At 44.1% G+C, this 19,035-nt stretch overlaps 1 protein-coding gene across 1 annotated transcript; it reads right to left on the reverse strand.

The window, feature by feature from the left end:
- Positions 1–14,538: 14,538 nt before the first annotated feature.
- LOC124680172 (desmethyl-deoxy-podophyllotoxin synthase-like) lies at positions 14,539–16,076 on the reverse strand. The gene is made up of 2 exons (XM_047215303.1): positions 15,395–16,076; positions 14,539–15,168 (listed from the first exon to the last, which is right to left on the reverse strand). The coding sequence occupies exons 1-2, from the start codon at positions 16,058–16,060 to the stop codon at positions 14,539–14,541; spliced, it is 1,296 nt and encodes a 431-aa protein (XP_047071259.1). The 5' UTR covers positions 16,061–16,076.
- Between the last annotated feature and the right edge of the window lie 2,959 nt (positions 16,077–19,035).

A 19,035-nucleotide genomic window follows, 5' to 3' on the forward strand; every position in this document is an offset into this window, starting at 1 on the left:
ACCAGGATGACAAGAACAAGGAACTCCAAAAATACATTACCCCATAATACAGAAATAACCATATATCATGTTGTGCACCTCAATAAACACATGCAACCAAATAAACATAATTGTAATCAAAAGCAAGCTCATAGTATCATTTTTTGTTAATTGCATTTACAGGGTTATACAAAATTAATTTGACTGTTTAAATCAACAATATTTTGTTCATAGTGCCATCAATGAATTACCTTGGGTTATTTCACCAGCTAGTGCCGGCCTCCAAGGCTAACAACCTTCTTGACAATGGCCTGCAGTTCAACCAATGCCAACTTTGTCCGGTTGTTCCCGCTGAAGATGAGCTTGGTGTGCTAGGGAAGCACGGTGAACTCCTCGTCACGACTCTCACACCGGGCATCCGCAAAGAGCACATGCCAGTCTATATCGTCATGTTGCTGAATCGCTGGCCCGATACCTCCATTTTGAAAGGTGTAGCATAATAATCAGAAAACAATCAAAAAAATGGCACATCCATTTCAGGCACATGTATTGCCTATACACAAATCAAAATTTTATTGAGCGAAACTAATTTGCATCCATACATACGATCTTTATCTACTGCCTACGCATTAATTCAAAGAAAAAAAGATACATTTTATTGTCAAGACTAAGATAGAGGAGAGGGACCCCACCAGGAGCAGCAGGTTGGTGAGGTTGGCAAGTCACCAGCGGCAGCAGCTCCGGGTGGATGCTGGTCGCAATAGCTTGGGCATGGGAGCACAACTCTCCCTCGCTGCCTCCCCGCCACCATTGATGTGCTGCCATGAGATTTTGTGCACCCTACCGTCAACCGAGGACACCCGCCACCGGCAAGAAACTGCCATGCCACCCTGCTGGCCCCCCCCCCCGCCCCCCAGTCGGAGCAACAGCAGGTCATGTGGAGGCATCAGCGGCAAGGGCCACCACTTGGTCCAGGAGAGAGGACGGTAGCTGGAGCTTGCAGATGTCGGAGAAGCTGTAAAAGTTAAACATGGTGGTATGAGAGCCCCAAAATTGGCCATGTCAAAGGTTTATAGGGGACATGCATGAATAGAGTACAGAGTGGGAGGAGTCAGTGTTCTCCGCGACCAATGTTGCAAGTGAAGCATTTCTTGGCATAATCAACTAGCAATATGCATATTCATGAGTAATGATTCTAAGTACTGCAAACATGACTTCATTTGATAAAAAAGGACAGAAGCAGACAAGTTCACTTCTACAGAGACTGCAGACCAACAGTGTAATAAAACACCAAAGATGCATCTCCCAAATATGGAATAACAATAAGCAGAGCACGGAAATGACAAGCATTAGAGAGAACAGCTGAATTACTAATGCTAGTAACAAAGCATAATTAGTGGACCATCCACACATGGATAGTACATTCCAGCAACCTAGAGACGAGAGGCACCACCATGATGAGAGGCATGCATCAACATTTGCAAACAAACAAAAACTGACCTAGCAGTGTACACGTATGAAATACATTCCGGTAAACTAGTGAGTAGGGAAACACCATGCAGATAAAAGGGAAAGAAATACGACCTAGAGCTATAACATGCTCCTTTGGCAGTCTCCCTAACCTGTGTTGCAGCTCGGTGATAAGCTGCTACACACTTCCGAGAGCAGGAGAAAAAACTGGTGTAATGCCCTCAACTCACATATCCAAGAAATGCAAGTTGAAATAATATAAATCAGTTAACCCAGATTATGGAATGGGGCCAGCAAAATATTTTCAATAATCAATCAGCTATGTTCCAATTTTAGTTGCTAGATCACAAGAGTCAAAAATACTATCAAACATAGCAACATTTTGGATCTAGTATAGCCGATGAGAAACATAAATAGATTCAAAGAACAATAACACATGCATACCATGTATTTTAAACAAAGGATAAATCATAGTGAAACTTCAAATAAAGCAGTGAAAACATCAATGCGAACAAAAAGTTACCATAACTTCAAATAAAACTTCAATACTAAAAATAGTTACACATCACATGCACTAAAATGAAGTTGAATTGGATATTATGGCAAACAAAAAGAAAGACATTGGAAATCAATGATACTCATCCATTCCATAATTCTTGTCGTGATTTTAGTCCAAATTTGGGAGAGAGATAGTTACCATAACTACCCCACTAACACATCTTCTCCCCTATCTCAGCAATATGCTTCCCCTTATAATGTTGCCAACAAGAAACAAGTTTCAGTTACTGATGTATTGGGTAATAACCCACTGAATGTAAGCTTTCGTCAAATGCTGACACCCAACAAGTGATTAATCCATTCAACATTTGTTCTTTGAATGTCCATTAGATAAAAAAAGGCATATAAATTATATGAAATTTAGTTTATCTCCTCTAGCTAATGTTACAAACTTTTTTGGGAATTGGTTAAACGGCATTGCCAAGAAATATCTAGGACAGATTAGAGTGGGAGTTTGTGCCATCTTTTGGGCTATATGGAATGTGCAGAATGATTTTGTCTTCAACAAACAGAAATCTCAATCCTTCCTGCAGGTTATACCTTTGGCTATTCATTGGATCTGTACGTGGTCCTATCTCCAACCAGAGGAACAACAAGATGCCATGGAGTTTGGGTGCAACCTATTGGAGATGGTAGCACGGGATTTATACAGCCAATCCAGTTGGCGGATTGATCATAGGATCACTTTATGATGCATCACTGGCATCTGTTGTTTTTCTTTTTTCGCTGGTTGATCTTTGTATCGACCTTCCCTGATCCTTGAACTGTAATAAGTGTGAATTTGATACTCCAAATAAAGTAATAAAGCAGCCATATGCTTCATTTTGATGCAGAGGCTAGGGTATCCCCCATATCGAAAAAACGCACAAAAACATACACACATGCAAACAATATGTTTAACTTAACCTCCAAAACAGTAATATGAGATGTGGAAATCGAGAAAGAAACATCATTACACGAGAACAGAATAACAGTTCCTTAAGATATCATTCAGAACAACTCACTTCAAAGACACTTCAGAAATCTGTTCTGCTAGTCAACCAAGCAAGAGCAACTACAAATGTCTACATCTGGAATGAAAAACACGGTGATCGATTCGATCTGGAACCAAACATGCGTAGCATGATAGCAATATGTGCTGAACCAAACAGAGGTCGGTGGCAGTTGTAACCTGGTAGGTGAGGGCCCCGGAGAAGAAGAATGGCAGGAGTGGCGCTACTGACGAAGACCCCATAGTCAATCCATAGCCACCAGAGCGCCTCCCTGCTGCACTTGTGGATGTATCCGATGGCGTTCATCACCATGCCTTCTCCTCCCAATTACACTATGCCGCCGCCTCCCGGTACCACTGCTTCACGCGATTTACAACTAGTAGTGTGGTTTCATATCCATCTCAAACTAGAGAGAACGGTTTAGTTAATATCAAGTAAAGCTTTGTAAATAGAGATAGATAGAGAAGTGCAACAAAAGTTCTGGTTTTAAAAACACACAAGGGGTTCTGGGCACAATAACTTGATGAGATTCTTTTAAATTGCTGCAGATAACTATTACCAGTGTGAGGACGGATTCGGTTTTAGTTTTAATCTTGAAAACTTTGATTAAAGCTGACAATTAAGTAACACTACTGTTGGGTTCATTAGAGGAAGCTTCAAAAGTTTATTTAGCTAGTCCAAGAGTGCAACTTAGTTGTTCTCTATCCCTTTTATTTTCAGAGAAAGCTGCCATCTAAGTAAGTCTAAAACTCAGTTTTTATTAAGAAACCTAATTAAAACCATGTCACAAAGATGTGTATATAATTACACAAACTTAATGGAAAAAAGAAATTATTAAAGCTTATCAACATGGAAACACTTAAACTACAGAAATACTTGAAAACTGAGTGCTATGTGTACTCAAGATTCACTTGAAATTGACATAAGTTGCAAATATCCTTGCCGTGAGCATATAATTATTGGATAGCCTACAAGAATTTAAAAATTCCCAAGCAATAGATGGTATCCAAGTGTTAAGTAATTCTTCTACTTCCCAGGCACATCAGATGACTAACCAAGGTAAATAATCACTTCATTTTTTCCATTCAATAGGACACATTTTCATTTTCCATATGGAGAAGGGAAGTTGAACAAAGAAGCATGAATATATGAATAACCTAACAGAACACAAACAAGCACTGTGGATGGAACATGCTATAATGCTATAATATGTTGGTCCTTCACTAATTTGCATAGTACAACCACACCACTACTTGAATACTGAATACACATAGCAACAATAATATGCAGAAAATACTCATGCTTAAATCAAATGTAAGGCCACACTGCAACACTAAGAGAAAGAGAGTGCAGTCTGAAAAGCCAGCAGGGAAAAATAAATTTAAGAGGAAATTCTCTATGAGTATTGAACTGCTCAGGCGATTGGAAAAAATAGGGGAGAGAATTCTAACAGAATCTAGTACGGAGTAGCTAAACTCTTGCTCAGAATAAACCGCCCGCAACAATGACAATGTTTTGTTTCACTGAGTTAGTGATTCGGGTTCTGGTGATAAAACCCAACAACTAATTGTGATGATTCTGCAATTAGCAGGGGAAAAAACATGGATGCATACCCCAGCTAGGTATTCCAGCTCCAATAGCGAAGCTAAACCATTATCGAGCAACACACTTTAAACAAACATGCATTGACAACATGTACTAGACGAATTAGAGATTACTCATTTGAACAAAACTGTAAAAGGAATGGGATTCCATGAAAGAAGACTGCTTTCTCTTGCTGCTAGCTTTCTGGCAGAGTAGTACATCAATGCTCCATTCCAAAATTTAATAGTTAAGCAACATCACATGGTCACTATTGATTATTCATTTGATAGTATGCATGATGCAGTAAGACACCAATTCCTATATCTAACTTTGCAAATGTGGCTCGGTATGCCCTGTAGTAGTTTGCACCTTTTCTTTACATGATAGCAGCCTTAAAGCGTTCCCAAAAGGATAAACGTGTCTTCTGAAAGCTAATTAACTAGCCAAACGAAAAATTGATGACTAAATTCAATAAGTGACCAGTATAACAGCAGATAAATTAAGAAAAAACGGAGATTTGCTGACTAGTGACAAAAAACATGTAAGGTAGTATAACAATAAGACGGAAGTGATACACAAAATTATGTTGCAAGAGGAAATTTGATTGGCTGATTACAGGTTTCTCTTTGTCGACCCTTTCCAATACTATGATTGTTGGTATACCATTGCTGAAAGGAATGTATTGTGATGAAACTTTCAAGCTGGCAAGTCAGATAATTGTCCTACATAGCCTAATTTTCTTCACGTTTCATCTCTTTGATCTGCTTGAATTTCAGGATGCTAAAGGAAACGCTGCCACACCATCATCTGAACTTGTAGTAAGAAGCATAAATCTATTATGGATGACCAATAAAGTTTTCATCTGTACAGCATCAATTAAGTAGTATTGTTTTAATTCAGATTAAAGATGCAAGATGTTCTTTCAACATTGAATTCTTTATTTTCCTTCATCAAAATGCATTTTTAATGTTGATATTATTTTCTGGGAACCTCCAGTGACATGTAACATTTACAAAATATAGAGTAATCTAAGTACTGCAGCACTGCAGCTGATTAAAAAAAGGAAAATCCACAGGTATGTTTACCAAATTTTAAAAGACTAGTGAGCAAAAACATGTTAAGCGTTATGGTGTAAGAGTGTTGCACCTAATAAGAAAATTCCATGACGCGAATTTCCAAACATGACAACAAATAAGAATGAAATCGTGACAACAGTAAATACGCCGCGATTTGCTTCTTGATACTTAGCTACCCTGTACAAGACGTAAGACAAAGTTAGCACTTAGAGAACTTAAGATATTTAACCTGAACCCAAGTAACACGAAGATCCCTTATTCATTTCAAACAAGCATCCCATGTTTGTTTAATTCAAAGGAAATGAGCTATTAAGATTCCAGGAACGTAGAAATAAGCTGCTAAAAATTCTGTTATTAGGTAAAACACATAATCTTAACGGAAAATACCAACGCTTCTTTGATGAATATGAATATGATGATTTAAAGTGCTAAACACACACATACAGAAGAAGAAAAAAATTAAGGACTGAAAATACATGACCAAGAGGGACAACTTGCTTGGGAGTTGGGACAAAAGGCTTTGTTATTATTGTCCAAGAGGGACAACTAGCCCGAGGCATCTTTTCATCTATAGTAAAATAACCCAGAGAGGGTACAGGGAGTATTTTCAAATCCATAAGAACGGTAGAGAAACTAAAAAATATAGCATATCAAGTATAGATTAGTCAGAAAGATTATACCCTTGAGAACATACCCATATGCATCAACAATTTCATGGAAGGTTGAAGTAAATTTGTTGGTCTGGAAATATGTTGGAGGAGAATCTTTTGTGTTAAGAACTTGAAAAACCGAGCCCACTACTTGGGATTTTCTCTCAAGTGTAGCATGTTGAAGCGCATCCTAGACCAGCAAAAGATATGTTGTAAATCATGTGGCCCACAAAGCGAAACCATGGAATCAGAGTGGCAGGCACATAATCAGGCACCAGGCTGAGACTAAATTTTATTACCTGACTAGTTGCGAAAACTGGACTCCAGCCCTGACCAACTAAGCATTTGTTCGTCACATCAACGCTCAATATGTTCAAAGTGTGGTAAAATGATATTTCCTTCTTTCTCTCGAAGATTTGAGTGCTAATTAATAATTTATGATGGAAATCCCCTAATATAACTCCGCCACACAGCTAAAATAACCCCAAATTACATGCAACGCTTTTAATTTTAAGAAATTAATACAACTCATCAAATATAGGAACAATCAATAGAAGCTCACCACATGGTTCCAATGCTCAAACTTCAAGGCAATAGATTTTAGTAAAGTGACATGATGAGCCCATGTCAATTATTGCCTTCAACTTTATCTTTCTAGATACCTGCATGGTACCCAAGTGTTTCAATACATGTTATATCTTTCCTATCCAATACAAGTGTTAGCTGCCAGGATCAAAATAGGCAAGAAGATCATACTTGTATGAGGGATATAGGAAGAAATGCAAAATATAATTATGACATACGAATCATTGTTGAATACCAAAATGCAGAAAAATCTCAGCTTTTCCATGAACTCAAGTGATTTGAAAGAGCGGTACATAATTCCAGTGTTAGTAACAATGCATTGATAAAATACCATAACGAGAAAAGCTCCAATTTTAAATGAATCCAAGTAATTCCAAATAGCAGTTTAGCGAGAATAACATCTATATAGAAATATAAACATGATCCAACCACCTGCCCAGAGTACTAATGTACCCTAATGTGCAAATGTGAATACATGAGAGTGCATGAATGCAGGTGTGCATGATGCTCTTACTTATACATGGGATACAAAGAGAAAAGAAAATTTATGAATGAATCGCCAAATTTATGGCGTACCAACAAGTATACATGACCAAATTTATAACGTGTGTACGAACAAGTAAAACCCGTGCCTCAGCCAATGCCGCTCACTGATCTTGATGCCAAAATCTTTTGCGTAAGGATCGGCGTGGTAATAGTTGTGATTCACCATGTGTAGACACACACACACATAAAATTGTGTTTTGTATGAACATTTGAGCTTGCTCTCCTGCACATAACTCCAACAATGCTGTAATAAGAATATATGCTATATATACTTGACGTAGGTCGCAGTCCTGATCATATGGGCACTAGCATGTCTCCTACAAATGAACTCTTATCTGTGAGTCTATTGGAGTATCTCTGTCCCTTCCACTGTCTGTAGACATGAATAAAGTCAGATTTTAGCATGTGTCAAAAAACAATTGCATATCTTCTATGCATAAAAGAAAAAGGGGACATATTTTAGTACTAGTATACCTCCATGGGGAGATAACTCAGATCTTCTGATTGCCGACTTCCAGACAGGGGAGGTAGTTATGCTGGATAGCAAAGCCATATGTCTCCTGAAAGTATTGGACAACACACTTCACTGTGCACCCTTGATCGACAGGGAAACTGTTACAAAAGAAGATCATTTCTTAGGAAAATATGATTAGTGTACCATATGATTTTAAATCTGCATGAATGTAAAATAAAAGGGAATTAGAATAGTTCATGCTGAATAGTACCATATGCTTTTCAGAATGAGTTTATAGAAGATTTCTTTGATGAAAATTGTTAAAGCATGATCAAACTTTATGACATAATCTAGACGTCGCAAGTGCAATCAAACACTACGTACTGAAGGATGATCAAATGCCAAGATTTATGAGGCAGAATATAAATTTTTTGTATGGTAATGGACATAAAAATTCCCAATATTTTGTCAACATACAAGCAAGTCTAGCAGCTACATCACTACAAGATAAAGACGTGGACAACAAAACGGTGGTCCAATTATGAAATTTCGAATCCGAACGCCAATATTGCAGTCCTACAGCACATCTAGGAAACCACGTGAACCTGAACCTACAGCTATAGTAGTCCTGCAAGATCGATTATTTCTACCACGTTGCAGCGTCCTCCAAGATTGGTTCGTCCTGCGGCAGACGAGGGGCGAGAGAGGTCTCACCAGCTAGACCATATTTCCTGCGGACGAGCACGCTGGAGGGGAAGCGGGTCCGAGTTGGTGCTTCTTGGGTGGAGTTGCCTCACGGAGGAGGACACGATGCCAGGAGGGCGCCGCGTCTCCCGGCCACCGCCCGGCGGCAGCGACTTGATGTCTTGGTGGCCTTCCTCGACCACGGACGCACGCCGGCAGGCGAGCTCGACGGGGCGCCGCGTATCGTGCTAGTGCCGCACGCGCGCTCCGCCGAGCAAAGCCGCGGTGGTTCGACGACCGCGCGAGGCCGAGCCCTGTCGTCCTCGCTGCTGGTCTGCTACGGTATGCGATTGGACTATGGAGGTTTGTGTGGATGCGGCGCTGGCGAGGGAATCAACCGTGAGCAGGAGCAGGAGCAGGAGGTGCGGCGGCGGTTGGGGAGCGGCGGCGAGGGGCAGCAGCGACTTGAATGGGGATGGAGGGAGTCGGGAGCGAGGGCGTTGCGTGATTTTGGCTGGCCGGATACGGGTATCGAGGAGGCTGTTTTTTCACTCGAGGGGACTCGCTGTTTCGCGAGGCGTCACTGCATTCATTTTAGCCTGGTGATTTTTTTGCAAGCTTCTCGACACGATCGAGGCATGCACGTTTTGGTTACTCCTCTAGCTCTTTGCTGATTTTTGGATCCTTGCATTCATCGTACACGACTCGTACAGCTATCTAGAAGGTATACATGCAATGCAAGTAAGTCCGTGGCTTTTTTTACTCGTGACAAAATGTTCCAAAAAAGGAGTATGCAATATATGCTTTTGCTTTTCATTTTTTTATGTCAATCAAATATGAAGTATATGTCAAAAGAATTATATCATTGGAAAGCTTTTTTGAATATGTATCTAATGGTATTTTTTTTTGTAGACATATAATTCATATTTTGTTGACCAAAATAATGGTCAAAGTTTATCTTAAACTGCGTGTGTACCTGTTAAACCTATCGTGGTTGATATGGATATGAGTTGCTTAATTCTGTGCCGGTTATCATTGCAATATTTTGAAACAACAATCATTTTATTCAAACATCACAGTAATCAATGATTAATGAATTTTCATTTAAACCTAATGTATAGATTAGATTATCTAAAACATTAATTTGGGCATGAGTACATTAATTAATCTACTGCTAGAAGAAGGAAATAACTCGGTGACACGTCCATGGTTATCACTAAGATTGGAGACGATGATGAATGGCCAACACAGACACTTAACATTTGGGGTTCTCGTGGCCACACTCATGCCACCTACGAGAATAAGCCTCCAGAGACAACATGATTCGAAAAGACTTCAATATACCACTATTGCCTTTGCTTGATCCATCGACATAGTCATCTCCACTAACACCTTCATATGGGCAACTTGTGGTCGTTGTTGACTATGGCCGTTGTACACTACCATTATCCCATTTGCATTCAAGATAATCCAGCTCCCCTCCACCCCGGCTAGACTATTGTGACCGCATGAATACCACCATTGTTTTCAAGTATGCCACTTCCACACATGTTTCTTAGTGCGATGATGAATATTAAACTCTGCAACCTATATAAGTCGAATCGACACCTTAAAACTTAACTTATACCCTAGAACCCTATAGTAATCCATATACCTATAATAAACCCTAGACCATGAATCTATGGCCCTAATTGTTTGGGCTTATACTTCTGCTTTTAATGTTTAAAAGCATAAGTCCAAACAAACACCTAAAAATTGAAAAGCGCTCGTAAGAAGCGCTTCCGAAAAATGAACTACGAATCGTTGCGAACCAGGAAGCAGCCTCAGACCTGCTTCCCGAGCTCTTGGCCGCTTTCCGAGTTGGTTTGGACTAAACTGGCTTCAGCACTTCAGCATATTTACAAACTTTGTGCCACTCCCTTATAAACCAACCTGCCTGTGCATTTGGTCAAACCGATCAGCCCCGACCCCCATTTCTCCCGTGCTCCATCCTTCTCCCCGAGTCATGGCAGGTTAGGATTTCTGTTGCCGCCGCCGTTCCCAGCCGCCGCCACGTTCTACGCCGCCAGCGCCCGAGCTCGCCTCCCTCTCCGTTCCCGCCTCGTCCGACTCCCGCCGTCGGCGGATCTCGTTCCCGAATCGACGGCCTCGTTCACCGCCTCCATCACGCCGCCGTTGCCATGAGTGAGGACCCGCCGAGCAGCGCATCTCCTTCTCCCCGTGGTGCCGCTCCTTCCCTCCAAAGGAATCAGGTCGGGACAAAGGGAATCGGCGCCATCTTCATCCGCTCAAGCCGGCGTTGACCTCCATCGCGCCGCCGTCCATGAGATCCTGCCCGTCGACTTGGTCAAGATCTGCTCAGACGCGAGTCGTGCTCCTGCCGACGCGATTCCTGCTCGCTAGCGAAGCGAGTCCTTTTCGGATCGAGTTCATCTGCAGCAGATCGAGTTCATCTGCAGCTGCCCCACCACCTCCCGTCTTTTGGATTCTTTTTGTAATGGATGACTTCAAACCATTTGGTCTACAAGCTAACAGCGCTACTGCTAATCTTTCACGGAAGATTCTCCACCAACGATGATTAATTACTATAAAAAAACGATGATTAAGTCTTCTATGCCCCTTGCTCAAACACTCTTGGAACTATCCAGTATAAAGGAATTGTACTATCTTATAATCAATATATATACGATGTTATGCGTTTGATAATATGGATATCTCTTGTAGCATTATTTACACTTTTTTTTACAAAAGCCACGAATACTCTGTCAATAAATTCTAACCAAACACTCCAAAAGTATTCCCATACAAATCATGTTTAAAATTATTTTTGGGATACAAGATAAATTGGCGTAATTCGGTTATTAAACATGGTACTTATATAATATTATTAGACAGGGTAGTTATATAGTAAAATAGTTAGAAATAGTTATTTCGATTTTATATGACATATTCAACACGTAGGGGTATTACAGACATTTCACCGAAAAAACCAACAGCAACCGCTATAAAAAGCGCTCCTGCCAAACATCAAATCTTTGCTTCCAATAGCAGCTTCCCACAGCTGCTTTTTTCACAGCCCACCAGCTACAGCTGATTTTCAAAAGCTGCAGCCCAAACAAACAGATCCTATACCCTAAACCCTAGATATACAACTTTGAAGTGGTACCTCCATTTGGGATCATAAATATCGCTAGCCCAGGAGTACGTCGTCGAACCCCACGGCTGCGTAACTAGACGATAACGAGCGGGCATGTTGTAGCATTATCTCCTTAGATCGAGTCCGCAAATTGTTTTTCTATTCTTATTTGGAAATTGTGGTAGAAGCTAGGGGGTAGACATCTTGAGGTTCATGGAATCACCACTTTCGACAAAAAAAAATGATGAGTATCTAGACATCATGTGGACTAGGTAATAGGGTTTCTCTTTAAATGGTGCAACGAAGGGTACATACTACAAGGGTGGTTCTAGGGGTGCTGGTAAAAAGGAATTGCGTTTCTTCTGAGACGTCGCGAGGAAGTGTCGAAAAATATCTTTGGTGGTATTGCTTTCCCTGAAATATGGTATTGGATGGTATTGGCCTCGTGCGTCCAGCGCGCGGTGGAATGATCGGTTGGCGGAACGAGATGCTTTACATTGCCGAGCACTTTTGGTGCTTTGTGTTGTGGTGTGGTCGGATCACGGTGAGAAGCTTTAATTTCCCCCCACCATTTGTATTAGTGCGATCATGATTTGGTTTAGCTAGCTAGCTAGTGTGTGTACGTGAGCAACTTTGGGCAAGCTGGTTCAAGAGATTAATCAATTGGCAGAACGCTAGCTGTAGGACTAGTAGGTAGTAGTAGGTACGTTTTGCGCTCAGCGCGTGGTATTTGTTGTAGTATCGCGACTGCAATTTAATTCCCTTCAAATCTGAGTACTCCTTCCATACCGGTTTATAGGCCCATTACGTGTTTTAAGAAAAACTTTAACCATTAATTTGGTCAACCAAATATAACTTATATGCCTCAAAATTATACCATTGGATTTGTATGCAAAAAATGTTTTCAACGGTATAACTTTTGTGGTAAATATTCCATATCTTGTTGACCAAATTAATGGTCAAAGTTCTTCTCAAATCTAGAAATATGCTTATAAACCGGTATGGAGGGAGTACTACTGTATGTACTACTTAATGGAGGGCGAGAGAGTACGTACTGTACATGGGAAAAGGATAGGCGCGAGATTTTCCATCACGCGTGCACGATCGATTGATTTGGTATGTGACGTGAGCTAGTACTAGTATTGTGACTTTGTGAATCGAGATGGAGAGAATCAATTGACGTCCAGCGAAATAAATGCGACTCATCACCTCGCGAGAAGAGATTAATAAAGGGGACAATTGCAGCGAGCGAGCGAAGCAAGGCGCGCGCGCGCGCGGATTTAATTGGTCCGTTCCAATTTGAAGGAAGGATCGAATTGGGAGCGTGGAGAAGAAAAACAAAAAAGAATGGATCGATTGTTTGATGCGACGTGCCGCGTGCGGAAGAAATTAAATGCCAGGGTGTCACGAACAACGGCAGGTCCTGGGTCTTCATCACCTCGCGCGCGGGGGCGAGGTGCCCAGACGGAGGAGCGCGCATCACCCTCCCGTGGCGCTGCGCCAGCCCACCCAGGACCATGATTATCTGCTCGGTCAACGGATGATGTTTACCCGGTCAAGGGCTCCACCCGTCCACGCATCCACCCGCTGTATGAAGCCTCAGAGCATCCCCACTCGTTTGGGCTCCCCACGCCCAAATCCGGCGAAATTTAGCGCCGGATGGATGTAGTTTTTGGCCTGGGGAGGCCCATTTTTCCAGCCGCGAGCCCATGGACGCGCACCCACCGCGTGCATAGCGACGGTGCGATCACCGGGAAGGGCAATCGTCGGAGTTCCCTCGCCGCATTGAACCGTCGCGAAGTGGACTGGAGAGCCGAAACGACTCGTCGGGAACGGTCGAAGTGGCCTCGATGCGAGAACCGCCGTAATGGAGCACGAACTCCGCGGAAGAGCAACCGGCGCTCTCTTTCGTCGAGAGACCTACATAAACGGTTTTCGACGGGCCGAGCCATTCATCTGTTCTCTCGTCACCATCCTCCGTCAACCATGAGCGATATCTCTTGGCCATCGGACACCGACGGCGAGGGAAGCCGCCTGGATGGCGCCATTGGTGGGATCCAGCTGCATCGTCCAGCAGCGACGATTCCCCCCGCCGGCCGGCGAGGACGAGTTTGACGACGAGGAGGAGGACGAAGAGGCCGTGGAGCAGAGCCGAGGAAGAGGCCGAGGAAGAGGAGGAGGAGCAGGAGCGGGGAGGAGGAGCGAGGAGGAGGAGGACGAAGAGGCCGATGAGGACGACGACGAGGAGGACTCAACTTCCTCCGACGAGGAGGTGACGAGCCGGAAGCGTCGCCGCGACGACGATGAGGCGGGGCCTTCTAAGAAGAAGAAGAAGTAGTTTAGTTTTAAAGTTTTTATATGTAATTTCTATGTTTATTCGAATTATATTCGAAATATATATATAATCTATCTATGTTGCACCACTTGAGAGTTCAAAGCTTTCGTTCGACGAGGGCATTGCCGTAGATCGGGAAGACGAGGGTTTTGCCGTAGATCGGGAAGACGAGGGTTTTGCCGTAGATCGGAGGCCATTGTCGCCGACAAGTTGGGTCCACGCCCGCTTTTCACTCGTCCGGAGTCCCCGAGCGCTCCCGGGGGCCGGGGATGTCGTGGGATCGCCGGATGGATTTAGGCCCAAATCCGGACGAAAACGAGGAACCGGGGGCGCGACTGGGCCGAATTTCGCCGTCCGGATGGAAAAAACGCTCGCCGGGGGCCTGTTCGGGGGGACGAGTGGAGATGCTCTCAAAACTGCTGCGCGCGGCTTCCATCCAGCGCGCGGCCCAACGCTAGAGTCTCCACTCGACGCAGATCTCTGAGCTGCTCAGGGGCTTGGCACGGGCACGCGGAGGGAAGGACGCAGGAGGAGGTCGGCCTTCCGCCGCGCGGTGACGCCGAACGCCTCAGTCATGTCGAACCCAGTCATGTCCGGCGCTTCCCAGTCGAAGTGGAGCAGCAGGCTGGCCAGCGGGAGCTCCACGCTGGCAAGGCCGAACGCCATCCCAGGGCACATCCTCCGACCGGCGCCGAACGGCAGGAGCTCGAAATCAGTGCCCCTGAAGTCCACCGCCGCCGCGTCGGCGCCGGCCTGGAATCGCTCCGGCCGGAACTCCTCGGTACCGTCGGGCCAGCACCGCTCGTCATGGCCCAGCGCCCAGGCGTTGACAATCACCTGCGTGCCCTTCGGCACGTCGAAGCCCATCACCTGGCATGGCTCCTGGCACTCGCGTGGGAGTAGCAGCGGCGCCGGGCCGTGCATACGGAGCGTCTCCCGTATGACGAGGTGCAGATACGGCACCTCTCCGAGCCTATCCTCGATCACCATGCCGCCGGCCTTAAAGGCTCGGCGCACCTCGGCCGTCACCTTCTTCATCACCCTTGGGTTCTTGACCAGCTCCGCCATGGCCCATTCCAACGTTGTTGCCGATGTCTCGCTGCCGGCGGCGAAGAGATCCTGTCGGTAGTGCTTGTCAAATAATTTTTTTGTAGTGTAGGGAGTATGAAAAAGAGAGATGATTTGCACTACTACCTCTATACCATAAAAAGATATCGTAAATTCGTCTAAATTGAAATGTATCTAAACACCCGGTAGTACATAATCCGTAGATACATCTAAATTTAAATAAATCTTCAATATTATTTAATTGATGGAGGATTTTATGGATGGAGGAAGTACATACGAAGATGACGGCTTCGACTGCGACCATGTCGATCTCACCATCCTTGTGTATTTTGAGCAGCACGTCAAGCATGTCCTCGTCTTCTTCGCCCTGCTTATTCCTGTCGAGATGCTCCTGGATAACGCCCCTGATGATACCGTACACCAGGGCGTGGTTCTCCTCGGCGCGGCGCAGGGTGCCGCTGAAGCGTCTGACGAGCCATGACGACGGCCACAGGTCCACGGGGTTAAACCCCGTCGCGAGCCCAACGAGGTTGTCGAGCTCTCGCAGGAACAGCTCACGCTGCTTGCACCGGTCGCCCATGACGGCGCGGAACGTGGTGTCGGAGACGACCGTGGACAGCCGGGCGCGCATATCCACCTGGCAGCCGGCCGCGGCGGCGGACCCGACCTCACGCAGCATGGCCGCCACTTCCTCCTCGCGGATGGCGCGGAAGGAGGCGACGCGGCGCGCCACGAGGAGCTCCGTGACGGCGATCTTCCGGAGGTGGCGCCAGTACTCGCCGTACGGCGCAAAGATGATGTCTCGCCCGCCGCAGGTCACTACGCTCATGGTGGGCGTCAGCGGCCGCGTCGCGAACGCCAGGTCCTGGATCTTCATCACCTCGCGGGCTGCCTCCGGGGACGACAGCACCAGCGTGGGCACCTCGCCCAGACGGAGGAGCATCACCGGCCCGTGGCGCTGCGCGAGCTTGCGCAGGGCACGGTGAGGAAGCTGCCCGGCCAGGTGGTGCAGGCTGCCAATGAACGGCAGCTGCCACGGACCTGGCGGGAGCCGCAACCTATTGTACTGATACTAGATTTAGGGGTGCGCCTTGGCGCACCATCCCGTGGAGCTTCTGCCGATGCATCGATGTACATTTTGTATAACGATGATAAAATTAGATGCGAAAATTATAATGGGTTTATTAGGTTTTACAACACAAAATCGATAGGATGAATTTATGATAATACACACCAAATGGGAAGATTCTTGAGCATGCTACGTTAATCTTAAACCCTATTTTAGTTGCCGTTTCGGTAGCAATTGCAGAAAACCTGTTTGAAGTTAGTATATTGTACGATGATCGGTACAAAGGACGCTGAGATGCCTCGATTCGAGTAGAAGATATTTGTAAAATGCGATGGATAATGTAAGTGAGGACCCTAATAAACTTAGTGGTGCTATGACATATTTTTTACATATTTCTGAGTAGGTAAGCCCAGCTGGGCAGAGCCAAACGACGATGTTACACGGGCAATAGCTAATGGTACACTAACGCCTTTTGGGTAGACATAGCACTATTTGCTTGTCTTTATTGTTCTGTCGAAGAAGAGGATGAGGATGATCTCCTTTCTTGGTACTGGGAGGGCGAGGACTACTTCGGGGATGGCCTTGTTCCTGGTGGTTGGGGCAAGTATTGCCGGTTGTCCAAGCGGAGTGGCTCCAGCTGGTTATCGGAGAGGAGGCCGGAGGGGACCTACTGCTATGTGTCGTCGTCAGGGCGGACTGGTGGAGGTCGGAAAGGAGATGCATCTCTGCTCGTTGTCAAAGAGGGCGCTGAGGCGCTGGGGGGACCTGCGGCTCCATCTCGTTAGCAAAGTGGGCTCCGGATGGGAGCTGCAAAGGAAGGAGAAATCAGAGTGAGCGCAAGGTCAAACTGTAGCGGAGAGAGGGGAATTGGAGGACAATACACTTGTTTTTCTTGTGTCGACACTGCTATTCCTCGGTTACCACTGCTATTTCTGCTTCAACGGCACAAAATGTGGAGGAGGGTGTGTATGCTAGAGGTGAGAGGCGGAAATTGCAGTGCGGTAATGGACAGAACAACTCCACCAAATGCTAGCTGGTAGAAACTGGTATGTTCCTCTCCTCTTCCATGTGAGATTGATGTGAAGTAGTTCATGCCGGAGTTTAGAAATATAAATTGTGGACATCACATAAATTCTCTTCCTAGTTACTATTAGTACCGAAGTTTCATTTTAGTTGGCAGGTAGATAAAAGAAGTTAGCGAATTGCAGGGAGAACAAATTTTACAGACACATAAATCACTTCTATGCGAATACATGAGAGTGCGAGAATGCAGATGTGCATGATGCTCTTACTTCTACATGGGATACAAGGAGAAATGACAAATTATGAATGAATCGCCAAATTTATAACATGTGTACCAACAAGTATACATGTTATGTTTCCAATAATTTGGACAAAAGGAATTGAATACAAAAAAAACTCACCGCTAGGCATGTATGCATCAAGTATGCATGATATGATGAGAAAAAGGGGACCAAATTGTTTCTTGTTCGGTTGCTAGCTAGTAACACCCTAAGAAAGGCTTTATCAAGACCAAAGTAACAACTAGCAGCTTTCATAGCAAATAGTAGCAAACTTAGACCAATAGCAAAAAAAAATCATAGTGGCCTACCATAAAGACTAGCATAATAACATCTATCAGCTAGGCCTAGATGTAAATGCAGCCATAGTATCACACAGCTACTAGAGGAAAAAATGAGAGAAATCCAACATCTTACCTATAACTCGGACACGAAAAAGAGGCCATTTGAAAAGTTTCCCATGCTTGGTATTCTTGAAGCCAAAGTTGCCAACATTCACCTGAGGAAAGACACAATTTAACTTCCATACAAAAAACATATAGCCAGAACAATAGTCTCGAGAGTAAAGTTCGACAATTGATAGTAATAATGTTGTTACTGTTGTAAACAACAAGAAGAAGGAAAGGAAATGCCATGTACGATGTGAAAAGGTATTTGGGGATACTTGCCATTCCTGAGGACTGGCAAATGTGAGCGAGTTCACAACAGAATCCGGTAGCAACACTATCTTGCACGTTTCGAAGCAAAAGTGACGCGAATGTAGCTCCTGACTTTACCACGATTGACCATTTTCTACATATGGACAAATAAAAAAGAACAGTAGGCCTTGAGAACATAATGCCTATATTTGTGACACGATAGACAGAGGCCAATATTGTTGCATTATTAAAGCTGTTCGATGTAGTAGTATTATTACCTTGTTCATCATGTTCCACTGGCCAACACTAGGCAGGCAATCCTTCGCTCTACCGGTCTTGCTGTACTTAAGCTACACATTTTCAAAAAGAATAGGACAAGTCACTAAAGGTGGTACATTGACTTACGTAGTGTGCTTAGGTATAACACTTTTCATAAAACATGATTACTTGTAGAGAAGGGACAATAGCACGAGATAAAAAACTTCAACATACATTGTCTCAACATGATTGAGGTACTTCCACTTACCTGAGAAGCAGGTAAAACCCATGCCTCAACCGTGCAAGCCTCTCACTGATCTTGATGCCAAACTCTTTTGTGTAAGGATCAGCGTGGTAATAGTATTGATTCATCATCTGTAGACACGCACAAAAAAAATTGTGTTTTGCATAAGCATTTGAACTTGTTCTCTTGCATATAACTCCAACAATGATGTAATAAGAATAAATCCTATATATACTTGAAGTAGGTCAAGGTCCGGATCATGTGGGCACTCACATGTCTCCTCCAAATGAGCTCTTATCTAACTCTGGTTAAGTCTACCGGAGTATCTCTGTCCCTTCCACTTTTGCGGACCTGAATAAACTCAGATTTCAGCACGTGTCAATAAATAGTTGCAGACCTTCATTACAT

The sequence above is a fragment of the Lolium rigidum genome, chromosome 1, assembly GCF_022539505.1.
Source record: "Lolium rigidum isolate FL_2022 chromosome 1, APGP_CSIRO_Lrig_0.1, whole genome shotgun sequence".
In the NCBI taxonomy this organism is placed as follows: Eukaryota; Viridiplantae; Streptophyta; class Magnoliopsida; order Poales; family Poaceae; genus Lolium; species Lolium rigidum.